Source organism: Zeus faber (assembly GCF_960531495.2).
Source record: "Zeus faber genome assembly, chromosome: 22".
NCBI classification, from domain to species: Eukaryota; Metazoa; Chordata; class Actinopteri; order Zeiformes; family Zeidae; genus Zeus; species Zeus faber.
This window is the reverse complement of record NC_137209.1, coordinates 8453521-8477542: the sequence shown is the minus strand read 5'-3', so window position 1 is coordinate 8477542 and position 24022 is coordinate 8453521. Positions and strand designations below refer to the sequence as shown.

The window sequence follows — 24022 nt, the reverse complement described above, 5'->3', positions numbered from 1 at the left end:
TGGGTTGGAAAAAAAAAAGCGAACCCTAGCCCTTTAAAGTTTTACTTTTGCGCCCCCGCAGTTTGAGAGCGACGGAGGTCAAACGTTCAGCCACAGCCGCTCTCACGCAAAGTCACCTAATGCTGGAGTACTGTAAGTGCAAAGGCGATTTTGATTGTTGGTTCAAGATTTAATTTACTAATGGCCAAGTTGAGACCAGGGCCCGTTGCTTTGGAGTTTCAGCAGTGGTTACAGTGGGAGTTTCCCAGGAAGGTCTGTTGAGTAACCGCTGTCTGGAGGCACAGCCCGGCTGGCTCTGCGCTCCCCAGACGCGGCGGGGCGTCCCTATGTGTACGTTCCAATCAAATCTCAGACACGCCATTACGGCAAAAACACACTGCCGAAATGAATAAGGCATGAGGGAAACACAGGGTGGAAACGATGCCTTCCCTGCGAGAGCCGGTGACCTGTTCTCTCTGACCTACATTTCGGGGACGGGCAGTAACTTAACATTTGTTTTGCTTTGTTTCTTTCCTCGCTTCTCACGGTCTGAAATGTTGCCTTTTCGGGCAAGTTCGAGCTTTGTCTTGAATCACTCAGGCCTCGCTCCTACAATACTGACCAACGTGTTAGGAGCATAAGCATATAAAGGCATACTTACCTCACTTTTCTTGGGTTTAAAAAAAAATTGTCACTTATTCCACCTCACAATGAAAAGTTGGCTGTTCGGTGGCAGGCAAACCGCCAAAATAAAGCGGGAAGAAATTGGGTTGGAAGAAATTTCCGCTATAAAAAGACAGGATTCACAGACTTCCCTTTGCCAACACGGACAACAATAACAAAACCCTGCTTTCTGGAGCGCATTCAGATGATCAAATTGGAAACATAGGATCATAATTTCTCTTACATATGCTGATAGAATCTTTAAGCACTGTAGTTACTCTGAAAGTGGAGTTTGAGGGACTACGAGACGAGTGGAGGTCAATGGGCCAAGTGTTCAAAGTGGACTGTGGATTCATCGTCACATAATAATAATAATAATAATAATAATAATAATAATAATAATAAATAATAACAACAATAATAAAATAATAAAATAATAATAATAATAATAATAATAACGAATAATAAAATAATAACAATAATAATAATAACAATAATAATAATAATAATATTCATAATGATATTCATAATAATAAAATATATAACTGCAGGCAGCAATACACAGGGTCCAGCTTATTCGTTCTATATACAATTGTAAAATCCAGTTCAAAACAGGAATCGTCTATATTGTAATGCAGACCATTTATGTAACTTTAACATTCATTTGCAATTCCAATTATTATGGAATATTTGTCAAGATCACAAACACTTTCTGCCTTTTCATTACAGTTTGTTAAGTTTCGTTATATGAAAATGATTATATGTGACTTTAATTAAAAATAAAAAAGTATTTATTTAATTTACTAAGGGCCAAGTTGAGACCAGGTCCTGTTGCTTGAGACAGTGGTTACAGTGGGAGTTTCCCATTTAAAACTTTAAGACTTTAATTAAAAAAATAGTATTTATTTTTTATTCAAAACGATATATTGTCATTGTTTTAACTTAGCTTTTTGAATTGAAGTACATCTGGAGTCTCAGTGACGGTAGAAGTTGTGTCTCGTATACGTCAATCATGATGTATTTAAATAGATTTTTTTCTTTAATTGAGTTGAGTTTTTTACTTGGATTACATTTTCAGTAAGTTACATTTCCAAGAAATTTGAGAAACGTTGTGGTGTTTCTGTGTGGAAAAAGTATTCCACGGCTTTTATTTTTCCGACGCCACGCTGGGTCTTGACTGCATCAATGAGTTGCTCATTTCAGTATTTTCGAGAGACGCGCTGACAACATTTTAAGGATGATTTTTTTTTTTTTTTTCATTAATCCAGCAAAGTAACGCGGACCACGGATTTAAAATATCAGTGTAATCTGATCTATCTATCTAATCCCTACGACGGTCTGGACCCCTAAATATAGCAGCAGGCAGCAATATCAGCAGTTTATTCCTTTTAGGTAAGTATTAGTTTTTTGGTTTCTGTGAAATGCATCACGAGTTACAAACATCGTGGACTTACATCTGGACCACTCAACATGGATTTACATCTGCATGTTTCTCTTCTGTCATTCAGTTTAAATATTCCTAAAGAACGGTGTTTTAAGAATTACGATCATTCCAGTGCAGTGCGGACGCTGCGTCGTCCAGTCATTTTGGTGGTGACTTCTTTCCTTGAATTACATTTTCAATATGTTTCGTTCCCACGAAATACGAAAAACATTATGGTATTTCTGTGAGTATTTACCATATTGCGGCTTCTATTTTTCCGATGCCTCGCTGGATCTTGAACTTATCACCCACACAGGCGTAGTTTGTCATCTCTAACCACTACGGAGCGACGGAGTCTACACCGCACACTGGACACGGTGGTGCCAATGTACATTCTGAATCAGAACCTGTACATTTATAGTAAATAATATGATGACATCATAAAGCGTCTGACTGTAAGTCTCATCTCGTTCATTTTGTTTACAAACAGTGGCATATCGGTCAGGCATGACCAGCTGAATACTTCAAATTCGGTCAGCTCTTCACTAGATTCTGCTCCGTATGAGGATCAATTTGGATAAAACTTAAACCACGACATGTTTGTGACATACTGGTACAAACGACACCTCAACCATGTTCTTAGCTCATGTCATTGTTGTGTTCCAGAAACTTTTAGTCGGGTTGGACATATTTTGGTGTCGAATGCATTATAACGTGTCTGTGATTTCAGTCAAATTCGGTCGGTTTTTCACTCATTTGTGCTCCGTATGTGGATCGATTTGTATGAAATTTAAACCACGAGATGTGTGTGACATTACGGTTCAAACGAGACGTGAAACGTGTTTGTAGCTTCTGCCGCTCTTCTGTTTCAAATAGTTTTCAATTTAAGATCCAGAGAATGTTTCCCGAACAATAACGATAGGGGGTCCAGCCCGTAGGACTAATAATCTTTGAGATTAAAGACTACAGACCACTGGTGCATTAGGCGAGCGCTGCAGCCAGCGAACAAGGGAAGTCCACCTAATAAATACCGCGATTCCTTATTATAGCCAGTACATTTCTTCTCAGGGGAGGAAAAAAAAACAGAGATAAATTCTTGTTTGTTTCCATTGTTGAATTTGGCATGATTAAGCATTCTTGAGCGAAATAACAAACTTGTGCATGTTTGTGCTCGTGGTGGAGGGGTGGGTGGGGGCGGGGGGGGTGGGGGTGGAGGTAAATCATGCCAGCCCCCCGGGTCTGCAGAGTCTCGGGGGCAGCGGTGCGAGGCGGACATAAACAGGGCCATAATGACGGCTTACTGGACGCTAATGCGGAGGCTGGGGCGGCGAGGTCCGAGGTGAAGGGGTCACCGGATAGAGCGAGGGAGCCCACGCTCTCCCCGAAAGCGTGGGCTCGGATGCTGTGTGGAAATGGGGGGGGGGACAGGCAGGAGAGAGGGAGGGAGGGGGGATGAGGGGGGAGGATGAGGGGGGAGGGTCATTACGCCCTCGCTCCCCCAGACAAGACGATGTTTCCCAGCAACAAAAATGTGTGGCTGCAGGTCGATTGGATGTCGTTGGGATCTTGGCAGCGCTAGAGCCACGGGAGTATTTTCTTCGTAGATTGATTTTCTGTACACATAATGGACATTAGGTGTATGTGCGTGTGTGCGTGTGTGCGTATGTATGAGTAGGGGGAGGTTAGGGGCTCCTGAAAGACGACATCACTCAGGGCATTTAAACCCACGCGTAGGTACGCATATGACGGCTTTAAACTGTTGGAGCCCGACCATGAGAACACGCACAGATCATACTGTAAAATGCAAATCGCAAACGGCTTATCACAGACCCCTCGTGCCAGATCTTCTCCGAAAGACCCGTTCCCCACCTGCTGGGAGAATTTGTCCGGCCGTATCAGCGGAACTAGTTTCCGCCGCTTCGCCTGTATTGACCCCTGCAGTCGGAGTAAATGTAGTATACTGCAGGCCGTCAATACCCCGCGATAAAGCTCTCGAGCGCCGCTGAGCGTGCTGCGACCCCAAGCAGCTAATGTGTAACTAACCTGAGCATGTCCCTTTCAGCCGCAGTATGGATTTTCCAGAGTCGGAACGGGGAGAGCCAGCGCGGACGGACGCAGGCACCCCCTGATTCCGTGCTGCCGATAATGACCCGACTTAATTTACACTCCGGGGGGTTATTGACGTGTGCATTCGCGAGCGGTTGGAGGCAGGGGAACGGATGCAGAAAAGACAAAACAGTACATTATAACATTTACACTGTACACACTGTAATGAGATAGCACATAGTAATAAGTCATATTATAATTCTTTACCTATATACCATAAGAGTCATTTATCCTGTGCATTTGTATATTTGTACATTTGAATTATTGAAATATTTCTGTTTTGTATTTTTGGCTATTTGTATATATTTGAAATTTTTAATTATTTATTTTTACCCTACTTTATTTTATCTTTTTTTTCCCCCTTTCTTCCTTTTTTTTTAACGCGTCTGTACTGAATTGCACCAAACCTCACCAGAAGAAAAATGTAAATGTACCTGGCGAAATGAAAACCCGATTCTGATTGGCTTACGCGTGTTGGGTGGATTACACTACGGGTCCCAGAATCCCATTAAAAAACGTTTGCTTTTCAACATCCAGGTTTCCCCTCGCCTTTAAGCGGCTCAAATATGGCCTCAATCTGTGGGCGGTGTTGGTGTGCATGGTGACATAGCAGATGGCTCTGATGCCTCTCCTCCGAGCCCCCTTCAGCACCTCCTCCTATCGCCGCGGCGCAGTCCCCCGGGTGGGCCCCTACTGTATTTGACTGACATTTGAGCCGCGGGGTCACATCGGCCAGTAATAAAGAAGCACAGCGGCGGGCGCAGGGCCACAGAAGGCGGCGTGCGGCGCGCCCCCTCTACGGCAGCCCACAAATAATTCATACGCCTAACATTTACTTTGTTCAGGCTCCATCTCCGATGCTGCCCTGCCTGTGAACCTCGACGTGTCGGGCTGAGGTGTGCTACCGTACCGGTGGAGGGAGGCGGGGCGGACCCGGAGAGACGTTTCGGAAGGTTTCGCTCCGGTGAGATGCTCAGGGGCAAACAGAGGAGTGAGGATTTTACTTGGTGGTAAAGCATCTTTTTTTTAATTTTTTTTAATCTTGTAATAAAATGCAATTTGAAATTGACATCAACATATTTTACAAGCCTTTGGACTTTACAGAGATCCAGTTTCTTACTTAATTTAAAAATGAATAAATGAAAAGCAGAAAAAAAGCCAAATCAAGAAAGTTTAATGGGAAAATGCGAAAAAAAAATTTCCAGCCCTTTGATAGTAATCTATATTTGACAGCCAGTGCCTAGAACTCAGAAAGACTTGATTACAGTATGCTCCTACTGTCAAATGGAAATGATATTGCTCGTGGTCTTCGAGACAGAAAATAAAATATAAATAAATGGAACTTTCAGAATATACAGCGCTGATTAATAATCGTAATAATGAGCCCAATCATGAGACCGATGTCTTCATCTTCTTCAGTGGCTTGGTGGATGGCCGCAGGTCTTCGGGGCCGTGGGCGAAGGCGCACTGCTCCGTCTGCAGGGGGCAGCCCTGAGGGTGGTGGGCGTGAAACCAGCAGGGGCGGGTTTTCACGGCGCCGGGGGCCAAGGGCTTCCGCTTGGCGTCCGCGGCGCTTTTCTTCTCGGCGCCTCTCGTCCCCCGCCAGTCTCTGATGTGGACCCTCCCTCCCTCCACTGAAAAGAGAGAAAAGGGCGACAGAAATAAACCCTCGTTGCGCAACGCTCGACTCCGTGACAGAGCAGCTCAGAAGCGAGTTGAGACACTCGACACTCCACCTCTGAAGACTTGATGGTTGTTTTTGAGGAGCGTCTGGAGGCCGCCGCACTCCTTCTTCAGCTGCTGCAGGGTTTCCTGCCGCAGCAGCTCGGCCACCTCGCGCACAGAGAGGCTGCCTGGCAAGGAGGAGGAGGAGGAGGAGGAGGAGGAGGAGGAGGAGGAGGAGGATCGGAAAGAACGGGAAGAACGGGAAAACCGATGAGCGAAAACAAGGAGAGGTGTCAAAGGTGAATAACCTCATTGATTTTACACACCCCCTGATCCCAGACCGGACAAACACCATCTCCCTGGCTCTCTAGATCTGAAGGCCATTGCAATTGTAGTGCTTACCCACACTCTCAAGTCCCTACGCAGCTAGATTAAGACCAAACTGCCTGTGACCCGGTACTTTACCCGGCAACCTGTCAGTTTTTGAGCTGATGAAAAAATAAACACAGTGATGGTGAGCTGAGGGTCTCTTCCTGTTCCCTCGGTGTATTGAAGTGTATCTAGTATGGAGGCGAGGTGAAGAAATGTTGAACTGGCCCTGAATTGGCCATGCCTGTTCTATTGCGTTTTTGTGCTTTTCTCATGTTGATAAATAAAAGGATAAAAGCATCCCTTTTGAAACCAAAATGAGGGAAGGAGTCTCTGTGTTATTTAGACATCTGATCTCATCCACCCCATAAAAAGAAAAACCTGTTTTCCACAACAACCGAGCCAATTTGGCGACTGTTCGCCGGCCGTTTCGTCAAAAATGTCTGTCGCGGCCTTCTGGGGACAGCAGCGATGGGTCGGGAGAACAAAATAACTGTGCGCCAGGAGAAACGGGGGTGAACGAAGGCTTTGGCGGGAGGCCGGGACAAGCTGGAGGCCGAGAGCCAGGGAGACGGTCGTAAGAACAGCAAGCAGCTGGAAGCGCTTGAGATAGTCATCAATCCCGCGAAAAGTAAGAGGAGGAACGTTTCTCTCTTTTCTGTCTGGCTGGAGCCCTACTGTACATGTGTGCACCCATCACTAAATCAACTCACGATGGAGCCAATTCAAAAAGGGGCGAAAAACAATGTTCAACAGATGAAGATGGGTGTACAGTTGTAATGGTGAATCTCTTGCATGGTCCTTGAGTGTTTTGAGTGAATATTGAGAGCTAACTTCAAATATTCCAGGCTTTTGAGGTGTACGCCGCTCGTTTGGCGCGTACAATGAAAAATGCGCGCGCGTGTTTACGCGATTGGGCGTCCGGTGACTGCTGTGCAAAAGGTCAATACTATAGCGATCGTAACAGGAAAACAGCATTTCCCTCCGTCCGTCCCTCCCCGAGACACCGAGCCGGAGGCGTGCTCAATTAAACTCCCCCTGTCACAACACCCTGTCACGACAACTGGAGCCACAACAACTGGAGTGCATTCCCCCGCGGTCACTTCCAGCGGCCGGCGGCCAACTCAGCCTGTGAGTCACTCGGAAAGTTTCAAGTGAGAGAGTAGAAGAGGGATGTAATGAATCGCTGCTCCTTTGCTCAGCATATAGGCAGGTAACTGCAATTTATGGTCTTAAATGCCAGTTTTAGCTTAAAAAATAGCAAATTTGTCAATTTCTTGGGGGTATACAAAGAAACTATGCTCTTTCTTTGCATTTTTTCCTCTAGGGACCGGCAACCTTTTTACAGCCCCAATTCTGAATTCACATACAAAGTTAGTCATGTAGGAGAAAGAAATGTTGAAAGGTTAAATTAGCCATATTTTATTGGCTATTGCAAATTGGCCATGACATATCTGGTTTCAGTTTATTTTGGACAAACATGCAGCTACCATACGACGGATAGTGCAAGACCGCTCTGCTATGAAGGCTTGTGGAGGAGGGGCATCACGTCACACTTGGTAATGCTGGTGTAGTTCCTGTGGCTTTCTCTAGGGCACGTGTCAAACTCAAGGCCTGCGGGCCGAATCCGGCCCGCCAATGTCGTTTTATGTGGCCCGCGAGAGCTTAAAAGGCAAATGATTGTCTTAAAATAAAAGTCTATGCTGCTTTACAGCGTCCAGTGACCATAAACTACACCTCCCACAATATGTTGATATTGTGACTCGCAAAATGACAGCATCCTGCCACTAGGTTGCAGTGTTTCCTTATCGGCGTTGAACTAAAGCGGTATTCGAGTGATGGAGTTGAAAAAGAAATACAAATAATCCCAAAATCTCCAACAGGAGAAAAATTGATGCAGAGGGAAGGCAATTTAATCAAAGTTGGGAAAGCGAATACATGTTTGTGTTTCAAGGACAAAAAACAGTACAGTATGTCTTCTGTGTAACGAGGCAGTGTCGCTGATGACGGAAATTATTTTTGCATTTTGACACCAAACACAGAGCCAAGCTCGCTAAATTGAGCCTCCAAGAAAAACATCAAAATCATCCAAGAATTTAAAAGGCAGACTGCAATTGCAGCAGAACATGTTCACAAAAGCTACAGCCGGCAACGACGCAGCGGTGAAAGCTCGCGTCATCGTGGCTGAAGAAATCGCCCGAGCTTCCGAGTGTTTTTCAGAGGGTGCGTTTTTGAAGCAGTGCACGCTGAAGGTATGCGAGCAGGTGTGCCCCGAAGAAGATGCCGACTTTTAAAAATGTCAGTTTGTCAAGAAACACCATCGCAGACCGAGTTAAGGAACTAGCAGGCGATCTGACAACACAGCCGGCAGAAGAGACACACGGTTACCTGGCTTTTTCCATTAGCTGTTGATGGAAGCGCAGACAACGCGGATACAGCGCATCTGTCCATTTTTATAAAGAGGCGTGAAGGCAGACTTCACCGTCAGTGAGGAGCTCTTGGATGTAGCTGCCAATGCATGGGAGGAGGACGGGGAGGGACATTTTTGATGCGGTGGAGAGGACCGTAAGTAAAACTAAATTACCCCGGGAAAAGTTGGTGGGGCTAACTACCCACGGCGCACCTGCGAAAAAACAGGCTCGGTTGGACTAGTGAAGGAGAAAATGCAAAAAAAAGGTTCTGGAACTGGATGATATAATGACCACGGTCATGAAAACAGTAAAGTTCATTCGGGCGCATGGCCTGAGTCACCGCCAGTTCAAGCTCTTTTTGAAGGAGGTGGGCTCGGAGCACGGGCATGTGCCGTACCACACAGAAGTAAGGTGGCTGAGTAGGAGCGCGGTCCTCAAACCATTTGTTTTTTAGCTTAGGGAAGAAATTGCTATTTTCACGCAAAGTAAAGGAAAAACCCTTTCCTGAGCGGTTAGATCCAAACTGGCTGCGATTTTGCCACGTTAGGCGACATAACGGAGCGTCTCGCCCAACTGAATTGGAGGCTTGGACGTAAACAAGTCGTCGGGCGGATGTCCGACTTGATCGCGGCATTCCAGCGTAAACTGCACCTATGGAAGTCCCGACTGGAACCGGACAATCTTGCCCACTTTCCTCTCTGTCAGAGCATCTCGGCCTCGGTTCCCGGTGCTTTTTGGTGCGCTCGGTCGGCTGCCAAATTGAACCGGTTAATTAATGAATTTGATCGGCGCTTCTCTGACTTTAGAAAACAGCAGTCAGGCTTTGCCATCGTTGCCAATCCTTTCACCGCCGACGCCGACAGTGCGCCCAATCTCCTTCAGACGGAGTTAATGGAGCTTAAAAGCAAAAAGTGGCCTGAGAGCAAAGTTCCAGGACGCTGCAATCGAGGACTTTTACCGTCTACTGGCCCCTGCTTTGATGCCACAGCTCCAACTTCACGCTGCCTGTGTTCTGTCCATGTTTGGGAGCGCCACTGTGCGACCACATGTTTTCAACGATGAATCTAAACAAGACCAAGCAAAGATCGCGCATCGCCGGTGACAACCTCCACACTGTTTTACGGATTGCTACAGCACTACAAGACCTAAAGCCAGACATTGACGGACTGACCGCAGACATCCGGGCCAAGAAAACAAATAGGTAAGCGTTTTTAAAAACCTGAATTAAAAATATAATAAAATGTATTTCAACCAAGAATGAGTACAGTGTAACAGGTGTGCAATTGAATGGTTGTGCTTGCATTTTGTTTTGTGTTTGTTGTTATTTTCAGAACATGATCAATGGATGAGGATGGTGTGTGATGCGGTGTCCTAGGGTGACGAAGGATCTACAGTACTTGTGTGTGTTCGAGGCCAAGCAGCGGCACCTCATCAACTTCACCCAGAACTTGACCAATATAGGTGTGAACTGCTGATGATGTGGCCCGGGGTGAAAATGAGTTTGACACCCCTGCTTTAGGGGTTACTTTTGGTCACTAATTGTTCAATGTTACTGGTTGCACATTTAACTACCCCAAAAAGTCTACATACAATTTCAGGCTCTTACTATGCTGAATAAGTCAATACTTTTCTAACTTTTTAATGACCTGCTGATACCCTGTTGCTATGAATCACAAATTGAAAATTCACCTTCACTTTCCCAAAACGACCACTCTAATGAACACAATGTATGCAGACAAATTATGTACGTAGATCAGGCATGTGGCTCCATAGTATCCAATATTTTTTCATGAGGGACCCTGTGTTGCCCTGCCCCCTCCACCTCCCCACCAGAAGGGAATTCAATCGCGGGTGACCTTTTGTTTTTATAAATGACAATCTCCTTGGCCTTCTGTGACATATCGGAGAGGTCCTCACCGCAGGCCTTCTGGTGTTTCTTGAGCAGTTTCATAACATTATATGACCCAATTCGACACACATCTCGAAGCGACGTCTTTTGTGAACCACCGCAAACTTACTCGTGAGAGATGATCCCGTTCAGGGGCTACTGTTTAGAGAATGGACATCAATGCAAGAGGTGAAAATCCCCTGAATAAACCCTTCGGCTATTTTGGTCAGGGAATGGTTTGGGTGAATTGCACAAAAAGTTAGGCCCAGTCTGAGCCAAGTCTCTGTGGTTGCAGCATTGCTGGCACACAACTCATTCGTTTATACAGTAAATTATTAGACTTAAAACGGTTTATAAACACTATTGATTACACGGGATTAGCTGAGTTCTTAAACAATAGAGAGGGGGGAAAAAAACAAAAACATCTTCTTTCCCTCTACAGGATAAACTGATCCAAAGATATGCACCACCCGCAGTTCAGAAAAATCACTGGCCACATCTTAACACCATTATGACACAGCCTTACATCAAGAGAGCCCCCTTTCAGAGCCCCCCCACTCCCCAAAACACTCCTGGCATGTGGACAAAGCGGTGGTGAGCAGGTGTAAAAGTGAGCAGACAGCAAGTCTTAAAGCCCTGACGCCAGGGAGCCGCAGGCCTTAATATAATATCAATACAATGCTTAGAGCTCTGAGCTGCCCTTTACTGGTGGCCATGTTTAATGGGGATTAATGCGGCAAGGCGAGCTGCCGGGGCTGCGACTGGGGCCCGGACGGTAATAAATGGAACCGCCTCGCATACAGACGGACCGCCGTGGTTTAAACGTGCTTTCTGCCAATTCGCAGGATAGTGACAGACTGCTGGGTGCGGTGGATTGTTGTTTGTTTGTTTGTTTGTTTGTTTGTTTTTTCGCTGTTTAGGCTCGTTTGAAATCAGTCTGAGTAGAGACAAACTGGCTCTTAAAATGCAGAGCAGCCAGATGTATACACACACCGATCAGCCACAACTTAAAAACCACTGACGGTTAAAGTGGATATCATTGCTCATCTCATTCCAATGACATCTGTCAAGGGGTCCGACACATCAACTTCAAGAACTGACTGTTCACTTGCTGCTTGATATGGGATATATTAGCTGCCTAATATGTGTTGTGTTGGACGCAGGAAAAATGAGCAAGCGTAAGGATCTGAGGCACTTTGACTAGGGCCACATTGTGATGGCTAGATGACTGGGTCAGAGCATCTCCAAAACAGCAGGTCTTGTGGGGTGTTCCCGGTATCTATGTGAGCGTCAGAACTGGAGGTGGCCTGGTCCGATGAATCATGTTTTCTTCTACATCATGAGGATGGTCGGGGTTAGGGACCGATGGAGCATCTGTGGGATGTGCTGGAACAACAAGCCTGATCCATGGGGGCCCCACCTCACAACTCACAGGATCTTGAAGGATCTGCTGCTAACGTCTTGGTGCCAGATACCACAGGACACCTTCAGAGGTCTTGTGACAGCACGAGGGGAACCTACACAATATTAGTGGTTTTGTCGTGGTTAAGAGGAGGACACCTGTGTGGGATTATTTCATAGTAAAAAGTATGCCTGGGAAGAAAAAAGGTTGGTGGGAATTCCTATACCTGTATGTTTAATCCACTGTCACATTACTGTAAATATGTCAGAAGACAACTCCCAGTAGTAACATAATGTACAAAAGTACATGGCGAATAAATCTAGATTCTATGTTGTGAGGAATGTGAATTCAAGTTCAAATTAAAAAATGATGATTCTTCAGCAGCCTCTGTTCAATGGGACCAATCTTCACCGTGCCTTGTTCTTATCCATCAGATGTAATACATAACTCAAAACAAACGGGTGGGAAATCTCAGGCATCCCCCTGGTGTAATCAAATGTAAACAAAGAATTTGTTTGAAAATTCCACACATACTGACAACATGGACATATTCTATTAATTACCGGCACATATTTACTCTCGGTCATTGTGAGAGAAAATGTTTTCGGTGGTATGTTTATGCCTTGTAAAATAAACAACAGATATGAATGGAATGTCGTTGATTTGATGGTGGGCAGAGCAAAACTCATGATATCGTCACCTTGTATGGAGGCAGGGTAGTGCTGGTTCCCAGAAAATACCTTCAAGTACAATACAGCAGGCACTATAAAATAGTCACTGGCGGAAGAGTCACCATATTCGCGAAAAAAGCTACAGTGAGAACACCGGGTTTAACCTGAAGATAGCCTTTGTTCTTCTATGGCACATGAGATAACTGGTTGGAATACCTCAATACAAATACCCACTCATGCATAAACCATGGGGCGTTGTGCATTATTCATCCTGTCATTTCTCTCCCGCCTCCCCCTCTTCCCTCCTTCTCTTTCCTCTCTCTCTCCAGCCTCGCCATCCTGCCAGAGAATTTCAACGCTTTTAATCATAGTAGACCTCATCTCCTTAACTTATCCCCATAATTAGGGGGCTTGGCTGGGTGTGTGTGTTGGAGCAGCGGTACAGAGAGGTTGGTAAAGGTGCTGTGTGGGTGTGTGTGCGCGCGTGTGTGTGTGCGCGCGCGTGCGACACAGGAGGTTGAGATACTGGCAGGGTTCAAAGCCTGGTCGTGCCTACTGACTCGGAGAGGGGGAGGGAGGGAGAGAGGCCTGGAGGGTACCAAGGGGGTGAGAGAATAGATTTAAATCGTGTCGGGGTGCCTGGGGGGCCTTATTGATGAGCGAGCATGTTCGCAGTGTGTTATGAGGTAATGCAGAGAAATGAGCAAAGTGATGCATCAAAGCGCTGTTATTTTAGGAGACCCCCCCCCCCGATGTCGGGGACACTCTAGATCTGAGGCTGAACCTGTATTGTGGCTCAGTGCGGCCACCGAGTCAACTCCCGAAAATGGGCACAGAGACAACACGGAGCAATCAAGTTTAGAATTATAATTTTTTTTTTTTTCCAGGGTCCGATTTTGATTTTACATCAATAACAGTTGGAAAAAGAGGAAATAGTCTGTAAGATATTAAAAATATTTTAAAGGTTTATTTTTCTGGTTTATTGATTATTTTTGGGTTTATTTTGTATTGCAAGTTTTATTTTTTTACCGTTTATTTTTTAGGTTTATGTTTATGATTAGGTTTGTTGTATATTGCCTAATTCTTATTTATTATCATCCATTTTTAAGTTTATTTTTCTGGATTCTAGTTTGTCAGTTTTATTTTTTGTTGTTTTTAGGTGTAGGCTATTGTAGATTTCAAAATGTTTCTATCTTCTAGTACATTTATTTTTGGTTTATTTTATATTGGCCAAGTTTTACATGTTTTAGCTAATTCTTAGGTTTATTGCATTTTTCCAATTTTTTTTTCCCCAATTTTTTTTCCCCATTCATTCATTCATTATTATTTCCCGTTTTTTGATGCTGTGACTTAAATTCCCCCCCGGGGACAAACAAAGTATCTATCTAAGTATCTATCCATCCATTCCCGAATCCATCAAAAGGATCATGCCGTAGCTCGCTCCTACCTCCGTGGTTCCAGCTGCTGGCAGTGTGCACGTTGGGGTCCTGGTTCAGCCCCAGCAGAGCGTGGGCGACCTGTAGGACCACACCGTCCACCAGGTCCCTGGGCAGCGCCGCGCAGTTCCGCACCGTTTCCACTCTGTCCCGGGGCTGGAACCCGACTGCCCAGCCGCCGCCCCCGGTACCCCCAGTCTCCGGGTTGTCAAGGCAACCGCCTCCTCCACCGGTCGACGCTTGGCCCGCCGACCCGGGGCGCGCCCGCCGGCTCTGGATGTAGCGGGCTCGCCGGTCCTCCGCCTCACCCCCGTCGGTAGGCTTGTAATTTCTAGACTTCCCAACCAGACACACCTGCAGAGGAACCAGGCCAAGCTCAGCGGTGGAGTTAAAAAATAAATTCCGAGAGCAGAAGATTCCGCAATATTCCATGTTGTGTAAAAATCCACTTTAGGATGGATGTTTGGATTGTTCTCAAAGGGACCGCTTCCCACCTCTCTGAATTTCAAAATACAAAAAGATGTGACTTAAATGTTTACCAAACAGGACTTTTTGATCAGGTTATGACAGCCAAGTGCTCAAACACTCCGGGTATGAACATTACGATGCTGTTCCTTACTGAAAAGACAAAACTGAAAAACTCCAAGGGGAGTTCCCAGATTTTATCTGCAAATTGTGATTTTGCGTGTAAGAAAACCTGAAAGGAAATGCCAGAATTCTGAATAAAAAGGCTAAAAGGAGTTAATATAAATATTGTCCGTGTACAACTGTGGTAAATCCTCAGACGAATAGTCTCCATTCTCTCCCCTGAATTGACGGAAACAAATTATTCACTTGTTCTTTGGCCAACTTTTGGGAACTTCCCGTTAAAATTTAGCTAATTTAGATGCAAATAGCAGATAGTGATTGATCGCCGGAATGACCAGAACCGACCCGAGCCGCTAATGACCAGGAGCCGTGAAGCGAGCAGCGCTTCTGGGACTCGGCGCGGAGTCCACTGAGACCTGGGTCTAAATTAAGCTCCGAGGCGCCGAGGGGGAATCGAGGCGGAGACTCGCAGCTGGGCCCCGTATCGAGGAGCCCGCATCAGTCGTTAGAGAGGCCGGTCTCGCCAAAGCGAAAACAAAACTACGCGATTCCGTGGTTTGATCGGATCTCGCCACTGGAAGTCGTGGCGACGCGACTAAGTGGCCGTGCCCCGTCTCCGGGCCCCGTCTCATCTCTCATGGGAACGGGCTGCTAAAAAGGAATCATGGAAGGATTTTGTGCCGTTGGGACTTTTTGAGACAAATACAGGTAGTCTGTCGGTATGGAAACAATCAGAGCGACCAACCAACACCAAGCCCCGGGGGGAAATGTGCGGACGTGTACTTCCTCGGCGTACCCTCTTGGTTGACGGTATTCTCAGGCAGTCCTCCTCGGTGTGGAAGCCGCTGGCCTGGCTGACCTCGGAGATGAAGTCGATGTACTCCTTGTACTGGGACTTCTTACACTGCCGCCTCTGGTACTTGCCGAAGAAGTCGAAGAAGCAGCAGGGGAGGACGAAATACTGGCAGGAGTACGAAGACCTGCGCGGTTTAGACAGAGGGAAGTGGACATCCAAATGAGCATGTGGCTCAACTATAAATTTGAACAAACTCCATCACTAAGGGGTGGGGGTCTAAATCGAAATGACTACTCCTTAAATTAATCCAGAATTGAAAAATGCCTTTCTGAGAAGTTGCTTACTTCGGGATTCAGTCGCTCTAGACTATGAAGTCCTATGAAGACCTGGAGCTCCACATCCATTCATCCAGAGATAAACCTGCCTCTGGTTTAATATAAACCTTCGCGTCAGATCGTTTAAAGCAAGTCTAGGGCAGAGACTATGTTAAAGCACGACTGAGAAAGGCTGTTTCAGTGAGTCCGGATTAAAAGTTGAAATTGGGTCTAAGAAGAGGCCTAATCTGCGTCCAGTGAACTCTCCCTAAATGTTATAACGCATAGTACGCCCTGAAAACCCCTGCTCTTACGACAACAATAATGCATACTTTTTTTTTTTTTTTAAGTATTGCATCATTGAATCAGGTTTGATTTAGTGGGTCTCTGAGGAGAAGAGGTCGGGAACCCCCGCTCTAAATCTTCACAGACAGATGCACTGAACATATTGGTTTCGATCTGGTGGCCATGTTCCTTCCCACCGTCTAGTGAAGCCAAACAGGCTGTCAAAGGCTTTTTCAGGGTTCATAAGAGAGTTTTAACAGCTAGGGGATAACTATGGTTGAAGGGGCGGGGGAGGGTGGTCTATCTCTAGAGAAAAATATATTCTTTCCTTATCTTTGGTCACATAAGAAAAAAAAAAAAAAAGGTAGTTTGTGGCTTTAAGGCTCAACATCGCCATCTGGTGACACACACACACACACACACACACACACACACACACACACACACACACACACACACACACACACACACACACACACACACACACACACACACACACACACACACACACACACACCTAATGTAATTCCGGCTCTGGATAGTTCAGCTGGCACTTGAGCCACTGATGAGTGAGATTGTGTCTCCAGATGACTTGCCTCGCCGCTATCACGGGGATCCATGGTGTGAGCTCGTCCGAGTGGTTCCCAATCAGCCAGTCTGCACCGGGGAATAAGAAGCCCTCGCCGGGAGTGATTGCCTTTTCCTGAAATAGAAAAGGACCCCCCAAAAAGCAACAAGAGCTACTCAGACCCCCGGATTGAAGTGTGGAGCCGGCGTAATTTGACTTAATACAAATTGGGGCGCAACACGCGGCGGGCTGCCGATTCAAGCAGGAAAAACTCCCCTCAAATTGTTATTATCAACAGCAGTTCAATTTATCCAAAACTGGGTGACTGGGTGCGTGGGTGTGTGAGCATCGCGTGGCCAGAAAGAGCCCTGTAAAAGCCTGTCGACAGCAGAACATTGATATTGGTGACCTCACCTCTCAGCCTGTGTTTAGATATTAGCCAACATAGGCTGTAAAATATAACCCAAAATACTTTTTTTTTTTTTTTTTCATCCAATCCTAGTCCTAATATTAGTTAATCATAATATTAAGATATTTTTTGTCATCTGTCAATGTCCTAATTTGTGGTTACTCATCTTCAACTGCAGTAGTTGCTTTAAATCATGTTTATGCATGTTTCCTCCGCTCACCATCCCCATGTGCTGTTTTTACACCGTGTAAATGGGCAAAAGTAGGGCTGAACAATATATCGTTATATCATCGATTTTGGATGATATACCGCCAACAGGGCTCAAAACTAACTTTTATAAGTGGTTGCTAGGCTGGCAACCAGGCATCAGCTTTTGGTTGCTGAAACTAAAAATATGTTTGCCATTTAAAGTCACCTTACATTTTGAGTAATTAAGATACTTTGCAGTTATATGTCAGCTTACTCATGAAAATGTGACAAAAGAATGTTTAAAGTAAGTGTTTTATCTGACACTTTACAGAACTTTAATTCTTCAGAGCGGAAGAAACACAGGTCAAGACAGACAAGAGCCGTGATAACACTCCTCCTTTGGTCACACTTGGCCTGATCACACTTAGCCTGTGTCTCTCGCTCTCTCTTACAACCACATGCATATGCTCACCACACAGACAATCAGAATCTCAACAGTCCTGTTTGTCCCCTCATTGTTAACAATGGTAAATTCAAATTTGGATATTTCCATTTAAAAGTAGCTCTCCCCCAGATGAGGTGTGAGCCATGCTCATTACTAATGCTGTCTGTCTACAAGGATAATAACGGGTTATTGTAGTGTAACAGCTATATGTTGTCAAATTTGACCAAATTGATTGGAAAAAAAAATCTAAAGTGCAAGACATCTCCTGTGTATGTTTTTAAATTTAATTATAGTTTGTTAGTACACAATATCGTTTCAGTTAGTTTTTGGGTTTTTTTCGGTCTGGTATGAACTGAAATATACTTTTGGTGTTAGCCGACAGTTTTCCGAGTTCCAATGAACACTTCATTCTGACACGCATTACAATTTTCCAAGCCCATGAACGCAGCATCACTTCCTGCTTTGGAGCGCTTTCAACCGATACACCGCTACAACATCGATATGGACAATATAACGGATGTTATAACATCTAGGGCTCCACCCAATTCCGAAATTTGTCAGTCGAATTTGGCTGGTCAATGTGAATTTTCGAAATTAAATTGAAATCTGATGGCCCAAATTGCGTTACACACACACACACACAACTTTGTACCTCTTTCTGTCTTCTATATCTAGTAGTAGTCTTATTCAAACTCAAACTGAAAAGTGACAATTTCAGTTTGAGTTTGAATAAGACTACTAGTTTTGTCAATATTGGCTATGAAGTGTCACTGGATTAGGTTTGAATTTTACTTGCGAACTAAGCTCATCCAATGAAAATAACTGTTATGCAATTAATGATGTTAAAATCTGGATCAAGGGTTTTTTATTTTAGGGTAAATAAATGTGGCCTTACAGTGACTGAAATCGTAGGGTAGCAGAAAACTGAGAAACGCTGCTTCTCTCCCTCCCTCCCAACTGCTTCAAATTGCTCTCCATAAATTAGAATAAAATACTACTTCATTAATCTCCATGGATATTGTGCATTTAATCCATCCAAATATCCCACACACAAACACACAGCCAAGAGCAGGAGAGGCCTGAGGGCACAACAGCCGGAGCCGTGATCTTGACTATGACAACCCTCTGGCTGGCCAGTGATTCGAACCGGCTACTAGTCTGCTGGGCTACCTACCGCCCAAGTTGCCCACCTACGGATACATTGATATTGGACGATATACCGTTATAATTAATATAGATATTGGACAATATATCACCCGAATATCAATATTGTGATGTTAGACTAGATGTACAGTAGTTTGGGTTTGGTTATCCTAAGGCTGCAGTAGCCCGGCGGTCGATGTACTCAAGACACGTATGTCAGAAGAATCGGGTTTCCAGGACACGACCGAGGGAACCCAAATAAAGACCTGGAGACCGTTTGAGTACAGTGCGTCCCGACGGCATCAGCCAGACGGCTCCGAGGCTTCCGGCCCCGGCCGCAACACGGTCAATAATGAATGACGGGGATCGGGCGGGTGGGCGGTCTGCCACTTCTTGTTAAGCGAAAAAACTGAAGCAAGGAGGCGGAGAGGGAAAGTGGGGCTGGCTTTTGGTAAACATTCCTGAGGAACATTCCTCTTTATAGCCCAGATACGAGAGCGTTATTTCAACCGTCTTACTAAACGACTATCTATTGCCTACTTCGTCGGAAATCATTCACTTAATATCGTTAGAGAACTGTTGAGAAGGGCGGAATATCCCTTTAACAGCCCTGTTATGAATCCAAACATAATCAAAGACCAAAATGATTAATCAGAGCGATTCCTTCAGTGATATTATGCAACACAAATTCGATGGACACCATTAAGTGGTTCCAAGCCGTCTGGCGGGCGTAATTCATTTCGGTCGTCGCTCGTTCGCGGCGGCAGCGTTCAAACCCGCGGGGCTCCGTCGGGCGCTGGACGTGACCCGGCCCTACCTCCAGGAGCGTTCCGGGGCCGAACATGTCCCAGATCTTCCTCTTGCGCACGTCTATGCCCTTTCCAGGATGCTGCAACACAAGAAGGCGCGACGGTCAATCCCCAAAATCGATCCGTCAAACCGGCCGGATTTCAATTTGCGTCCCGTCCCAGATCGCGATTAAGGCGGCGTGGCGACGCGAGACAGCTGCTTCAATAATGTTCAGACGCAGTAAGCCCCATCACCTGGGCCCCCCGACGACACCCGTGGCATCGATTTAAGAGCCCGGATGCCACTCGGCTAATTAAAAGACCTCGCCCCGGCGCGGCCGTCTCCCTCTCCAACACGAAACTCAGCCTGAACGTGGCACCGGAAATAGCTCCCTTTCATGAACACTTAGAAATATCCCAAAAGCCAAAGCGTTGACCTTCTCACGTCTCCATTTCGGTTTCCATCTGGTTACAGAATGCATGCAGGAGTTCATCTGGAATAGCAGAACGAAAGATTTGTGTGTTCCACGAGTCTACACCATAGAGGTGGAAAATTCCAGGTGCAGAGAGTCAAGTCCTGCTGCGTTTTTTTCTTTGTTTTGCTCCAGCCTTGCACTGAGCCATTAGTTGGACGTCTGGGTTCAGGCTACAGTAATTAACCAAATCCACACGGTTGGCTCAATATCCCGGAGTGGAATTTTACTTTCTGAACGCAGATCTTTCCACGGCTGCTACGCCAGTCCAAAAGTACGATTTATAAATGAATTTGTTTATTGTATTGGTCGATATTTTTGACAAATAGTTTATAGCCGGTGTAAAAATCAAAAACACTGTGTGACTCCAAGGATGCCAGATGATAAAAGTAACTCAATAAGTATTTACTTGAGTCGTTTTTTTTCAGTCAATTATAATGATATGCTCGTCCTCAAGTTAAATTTTTCATTTTTATTTATTTTTTTAGTAAAGCGCTCTTAATTGGGCATCAATTTGAAGTACTCTTCCCAGCCCCGTTTCAGAGGACAAAATAACTCCGCCCATTATTCCAAAAGGGTTTAACTTATCTTCTGATGGATACATATACAGTATATACATGAAAATGAAGAGGAACCTTGTTATTTATGACTTACTCCTTCGTTGGTGAGAATGTGGACCAGGAGGCCGTTTCCACAGCCCAGGTCCACGAAGGACTGTTTGGAGGCGGAATCTGTCTCCGCTCGCTCCTCCGCCCACAGGACCTGAGCAGGGACACACAGGGGATATTAATATAATGACAGTGTTCATTTATAAGCTCATTCATGAATGCAGAAAAACCAATGCGTGTCAAAGTGCGGCGATAAAATCTCATCCAACCTTCTGACAATATCTTCTACTTGCTTAGTGAACTTAAAGAAAAATACCGGAAACCAAAACCCACCAAGAGATAAGTAGCGATGGCGATGTCCTCAAAGACAAATTTCTCTGGATCCGTCACTTCAGGCCAGACCTAGACATTTGAAAAAAATCACCTATTGATATTCCACAATCTATGTTGAAACACGGTTTAAGCATTTAGCGTTGAGGGCAACGTGCACTGATTAACAAACAAACGCAGATTGATCGTCTAAGGGTGATTAACTGAATCATCGATCAATAGGAATTGAATCACATTCGATTTTTGTAGACAAATAATCGGTTCAATTTTATTCTGACAAGGCCGTGTACTGTTTATCTGATTTTCTCAAGGTCTAAAAATAAGCAACATTACCTTGTGTACCCACTGACAAAAATAAACTGTTTTTTTTGGGGATCTCGATTCTGACAATTTTAACGGATGAAGTTTTTTTCCCGAGGGATCTTAGTCGATGAACAGTGTAGGATATTCACGTTCGTTTTCAAGTATATTCGTTCATGTTTCTTTCAACTAAGGTTTTCTTTTTGAGTCTCCCAATCAACCGTCTTATGGGGTTCAGATAAATGAGCTTCTTCTATATGGAATAATTACAGCATGGCCAAAATGTGATTATCTGTCCTTTTTCCATATTATGGAATGGAAAAGGGTTAGTTTGGGTGGATATATTACGCAATTTCCACATGCCTTCTTGGGATTGGATGACTTGTGGTTAACATTTACCATTATTTTGGGTTTCAATACCTTATTTCACTGTCATGTCATGGTCTAATTGAATTGAATTATAAAAATCAATCAATCAATTATGAAAACTAGTGTCCATTCATATTGTTTTCTCTTCACCTTGACCATCTCCTTGTACTTGTCCTTCAGCTGCTGGTACATCAGGCTGTATTTCTCCACGGGCAGCAGCGACAGGGTGCTCGGGAATTCGCTGGTCCTGGTCTCCGCGGCCCAGCGCACCAGCCGGGGCAGCAGCTCTCTGGAGAGCCAGGCCAGTTTGGGGTAGAACACGGCGTCGCAGAGCCACTCGTCCGGCCTCGCAATGTGCAGCTGGAGGAACCTGGAGGGAGGGGTATAGGGTGGGACGAAGACCAGACACGTGTAAGATCTTCCACCTAGAAGAATACGTTTAGAGTTATATTTAAAAAAAACAAAAACAATAATGCAAATTAGCATGTGTTGCAAGATCAAAACTGCAAGACTGCACGAGTGAAAACTACCAATAGACCATCAAATAATAATCACAGATATGACGTTTGTGATTTCCTTTGTGGTAAGCACAGCAGTGGTGTGTTGTGGGAATATTTTACTGTAAAAAGAAACCGGTGGCTCACCAGGTAGCGCACACCATATACAAGGCTCCGGCCTTAATGCAGCAGCCTATTCCGGTACGTGGCCATTTGCCGCATGTCATCCTCTCTCTCCTTTCTCACACTTACCCACCGTTTTCAACCAGGGCATAATTTGTTAATTTAATCAGTTACTATGATACCGAGCACCTCTGCCCAAAGTAAGTATATTTCAGAGGTGGAAAATTCAAGGTCCAGAAAGTAAAGGCCATGCCATGTTTTTTCCCCAGCCCTGCACTGAGCCATCACTTGGACCTCTGGGTTGAGGCTAATCAGCCAAATCCACATGGTTGGCTCAAAATCCCAGAGTGGAAATTAGTTTCTGAACCGGGATTTTCCACCTCTTAATGTCAGGTACAACCCCAATAATCCAACATCGCCTTGAGACATAGTGACTCAAGGGGGTTTGGAAATTACAAAAACAAAATAAATACTATTTCAACATGATTTTGTTTTTGTTTTTACATATGCCGGCTGTGGGGACACCGTAAAGGGTCTCACCATTCTCCACGGTCCTTCTGCACCAGTTGGATCTGATAGATGTTGCTTTTCTTCTGGTGGATCTGCCCTGCTGCATCCTCCTCACATGGGAGGAAGCTCACCAGATGCCTGTCGACGTCTGGAGAAGAAGAATGAAGGATTGTTATAGGGCGGACAGTGGAGCGGAGTCGGCCACGACGGGGTGGATGGGGTGTTTACCTTTGAGTATTACTTCTTTGTGCACAATTGAACCACAGCAGTGAACTTTGGGAATAAGCGTCCTGACACTGAAGGACCAGGGTCGGTCCTCGTTGGGGATCAGTCCGCTTCTCAACAGATCCACGTCTAGGAATCCAAGGTCCCCCGCGCCTCCACCCTTGTCCTCGGTCACTCTGGCCCCACAGAGACGTTTGTTGACGACGTGGGGTTTCCTCACCCAAACGTCCACGGCAGACCAGAACCCCGCGGGGAGGGTTTGGCATCCCGGGGGGAACTTCACCTCCAGGACTTCAGGCATGGTCGAGCAGCAGCACACTGCACATGTTGTGTCAAATATCCATGTCTTTCACTTCCTAGAGGCGGGTGGGGGGGGCGATGATTATTATATTTATATATGTATATATATATTGATTTTAATATTTTCAGGGGTTTTTTTTTATTATTACTCAACGTTTATAACAAATAGAGTATTAAATTAACTTCTGGTCGAGCCTATGACGTCAAAACATTTCACCAAGCGACGACACGGCGTCGCTCTTTGGTGACGTCACGCTCGGCTCACGCTAAAGGTTGACACTAGAGGGCGCTAGTTAAACAAAGGTTATACATACGTAGATTAAGAACGTATGAAAAATTACAAATAAATACAAAATTGTAATAATAGTCATAATAATAATTACAATTATTACCATTATCATTATTATTGATATTATATTGGTAATTATGATACTATAGAAATTATATATTATGTCTATACTAAATATTATATGTGTATGTGTGTGTGTGTATGTGTGTGTGTGTGTGTGTATTTTTTATTTATTTATTTATTTTTTAAGAAGAAGAATCTTTAATTGTCACGCGACACACCACAACATATACATACACACACACACGCACAAGCTTTGGATGGTGGCCGGTGAAATGAGGCCTCTGCATTTGACCCGTCCTGGCTTGTCCTTCCTGCGTGGGGGGCAGCCAGGAGCAGTGGGCAGCATTCGTGGACGCGCCCGGGGACCTGGCAACGAGTGTCCATCGCTGGTCAGACG

General features: G+C 45.1%; 1 protein-coding gene across 2 annotated transcripts; it reads right to left on the bottom strand.

Annotated features, from left to right (window-relative positions):
• Window positions 1–5273: 5273 nt before the first annotated feature.
• On the bottom strand, window positions 5274–23467 carry trmt44 (tRNA methyltransferase 44 homolog). Of its 2 annotated transcripts, none has more exons than XM_080023440.1 (11): window positions 22977–23467; window positions 22779–22896; window positions 21769–21988; window positions 20953–21021; window positions 20666–20773; window positions 19568–19639; window positions 16593–16699; window positions 15398–15581; window positions 14025–14367; window positions 5908–6024; window positions 5274–5805 (listed from the first exon to the last, which is right to left on the bottom strand). In XM_080023440.1, exons 1-11 carry the CDS (start codon window positions 23272–23274, stop codon window positions 5561–5563), a joined length of 1881 nt encoding a protein of 626 aa, XP_079879566.1. In that variant the 5' UTR covers window positions 23275–23467; the 3' UTR covers window positions 5274–5560. The 2 variants fall into 2 exon arrangements, with proteins under 2 accessions (XP_079879566.1, XP_079879567.1); XM_080023441.1 differs by having other exon boundaries at window positions 21769–22043; window positions 22977–23107.
• Window positions 23468–24022: the final 555 nt, after the last annotated feature.

What these genes read in the sequence shown, in the direction of transcription:
- trmt44 (XM_080023440.1), bottom strand. Translation starts at nt 23,274, where the DNA reads ATGCCTGAAGTCCTGGAGGTGAAGTTCCCCCCGGGATGCCAAACCCTC. An exon ending in GAATACCGTCAACCAAGAGG is followed by an intron (nt 14,368 to 15,397) that starts GTACGCCGAGGA and finishes GTTCCTCTGCAG; the next exon opens with GTGTGTCTGGTTGGGAAGTC. An exon ending in CAACCATCAAGTCTTCAGAG is followed by an intron (nt 5,806 to 5,907) that starts GTGGAGTGTCGA and finishes CTCTCTTTTCAG; the next exon opens with TGGAGGGAGGGAGGGTCCAC.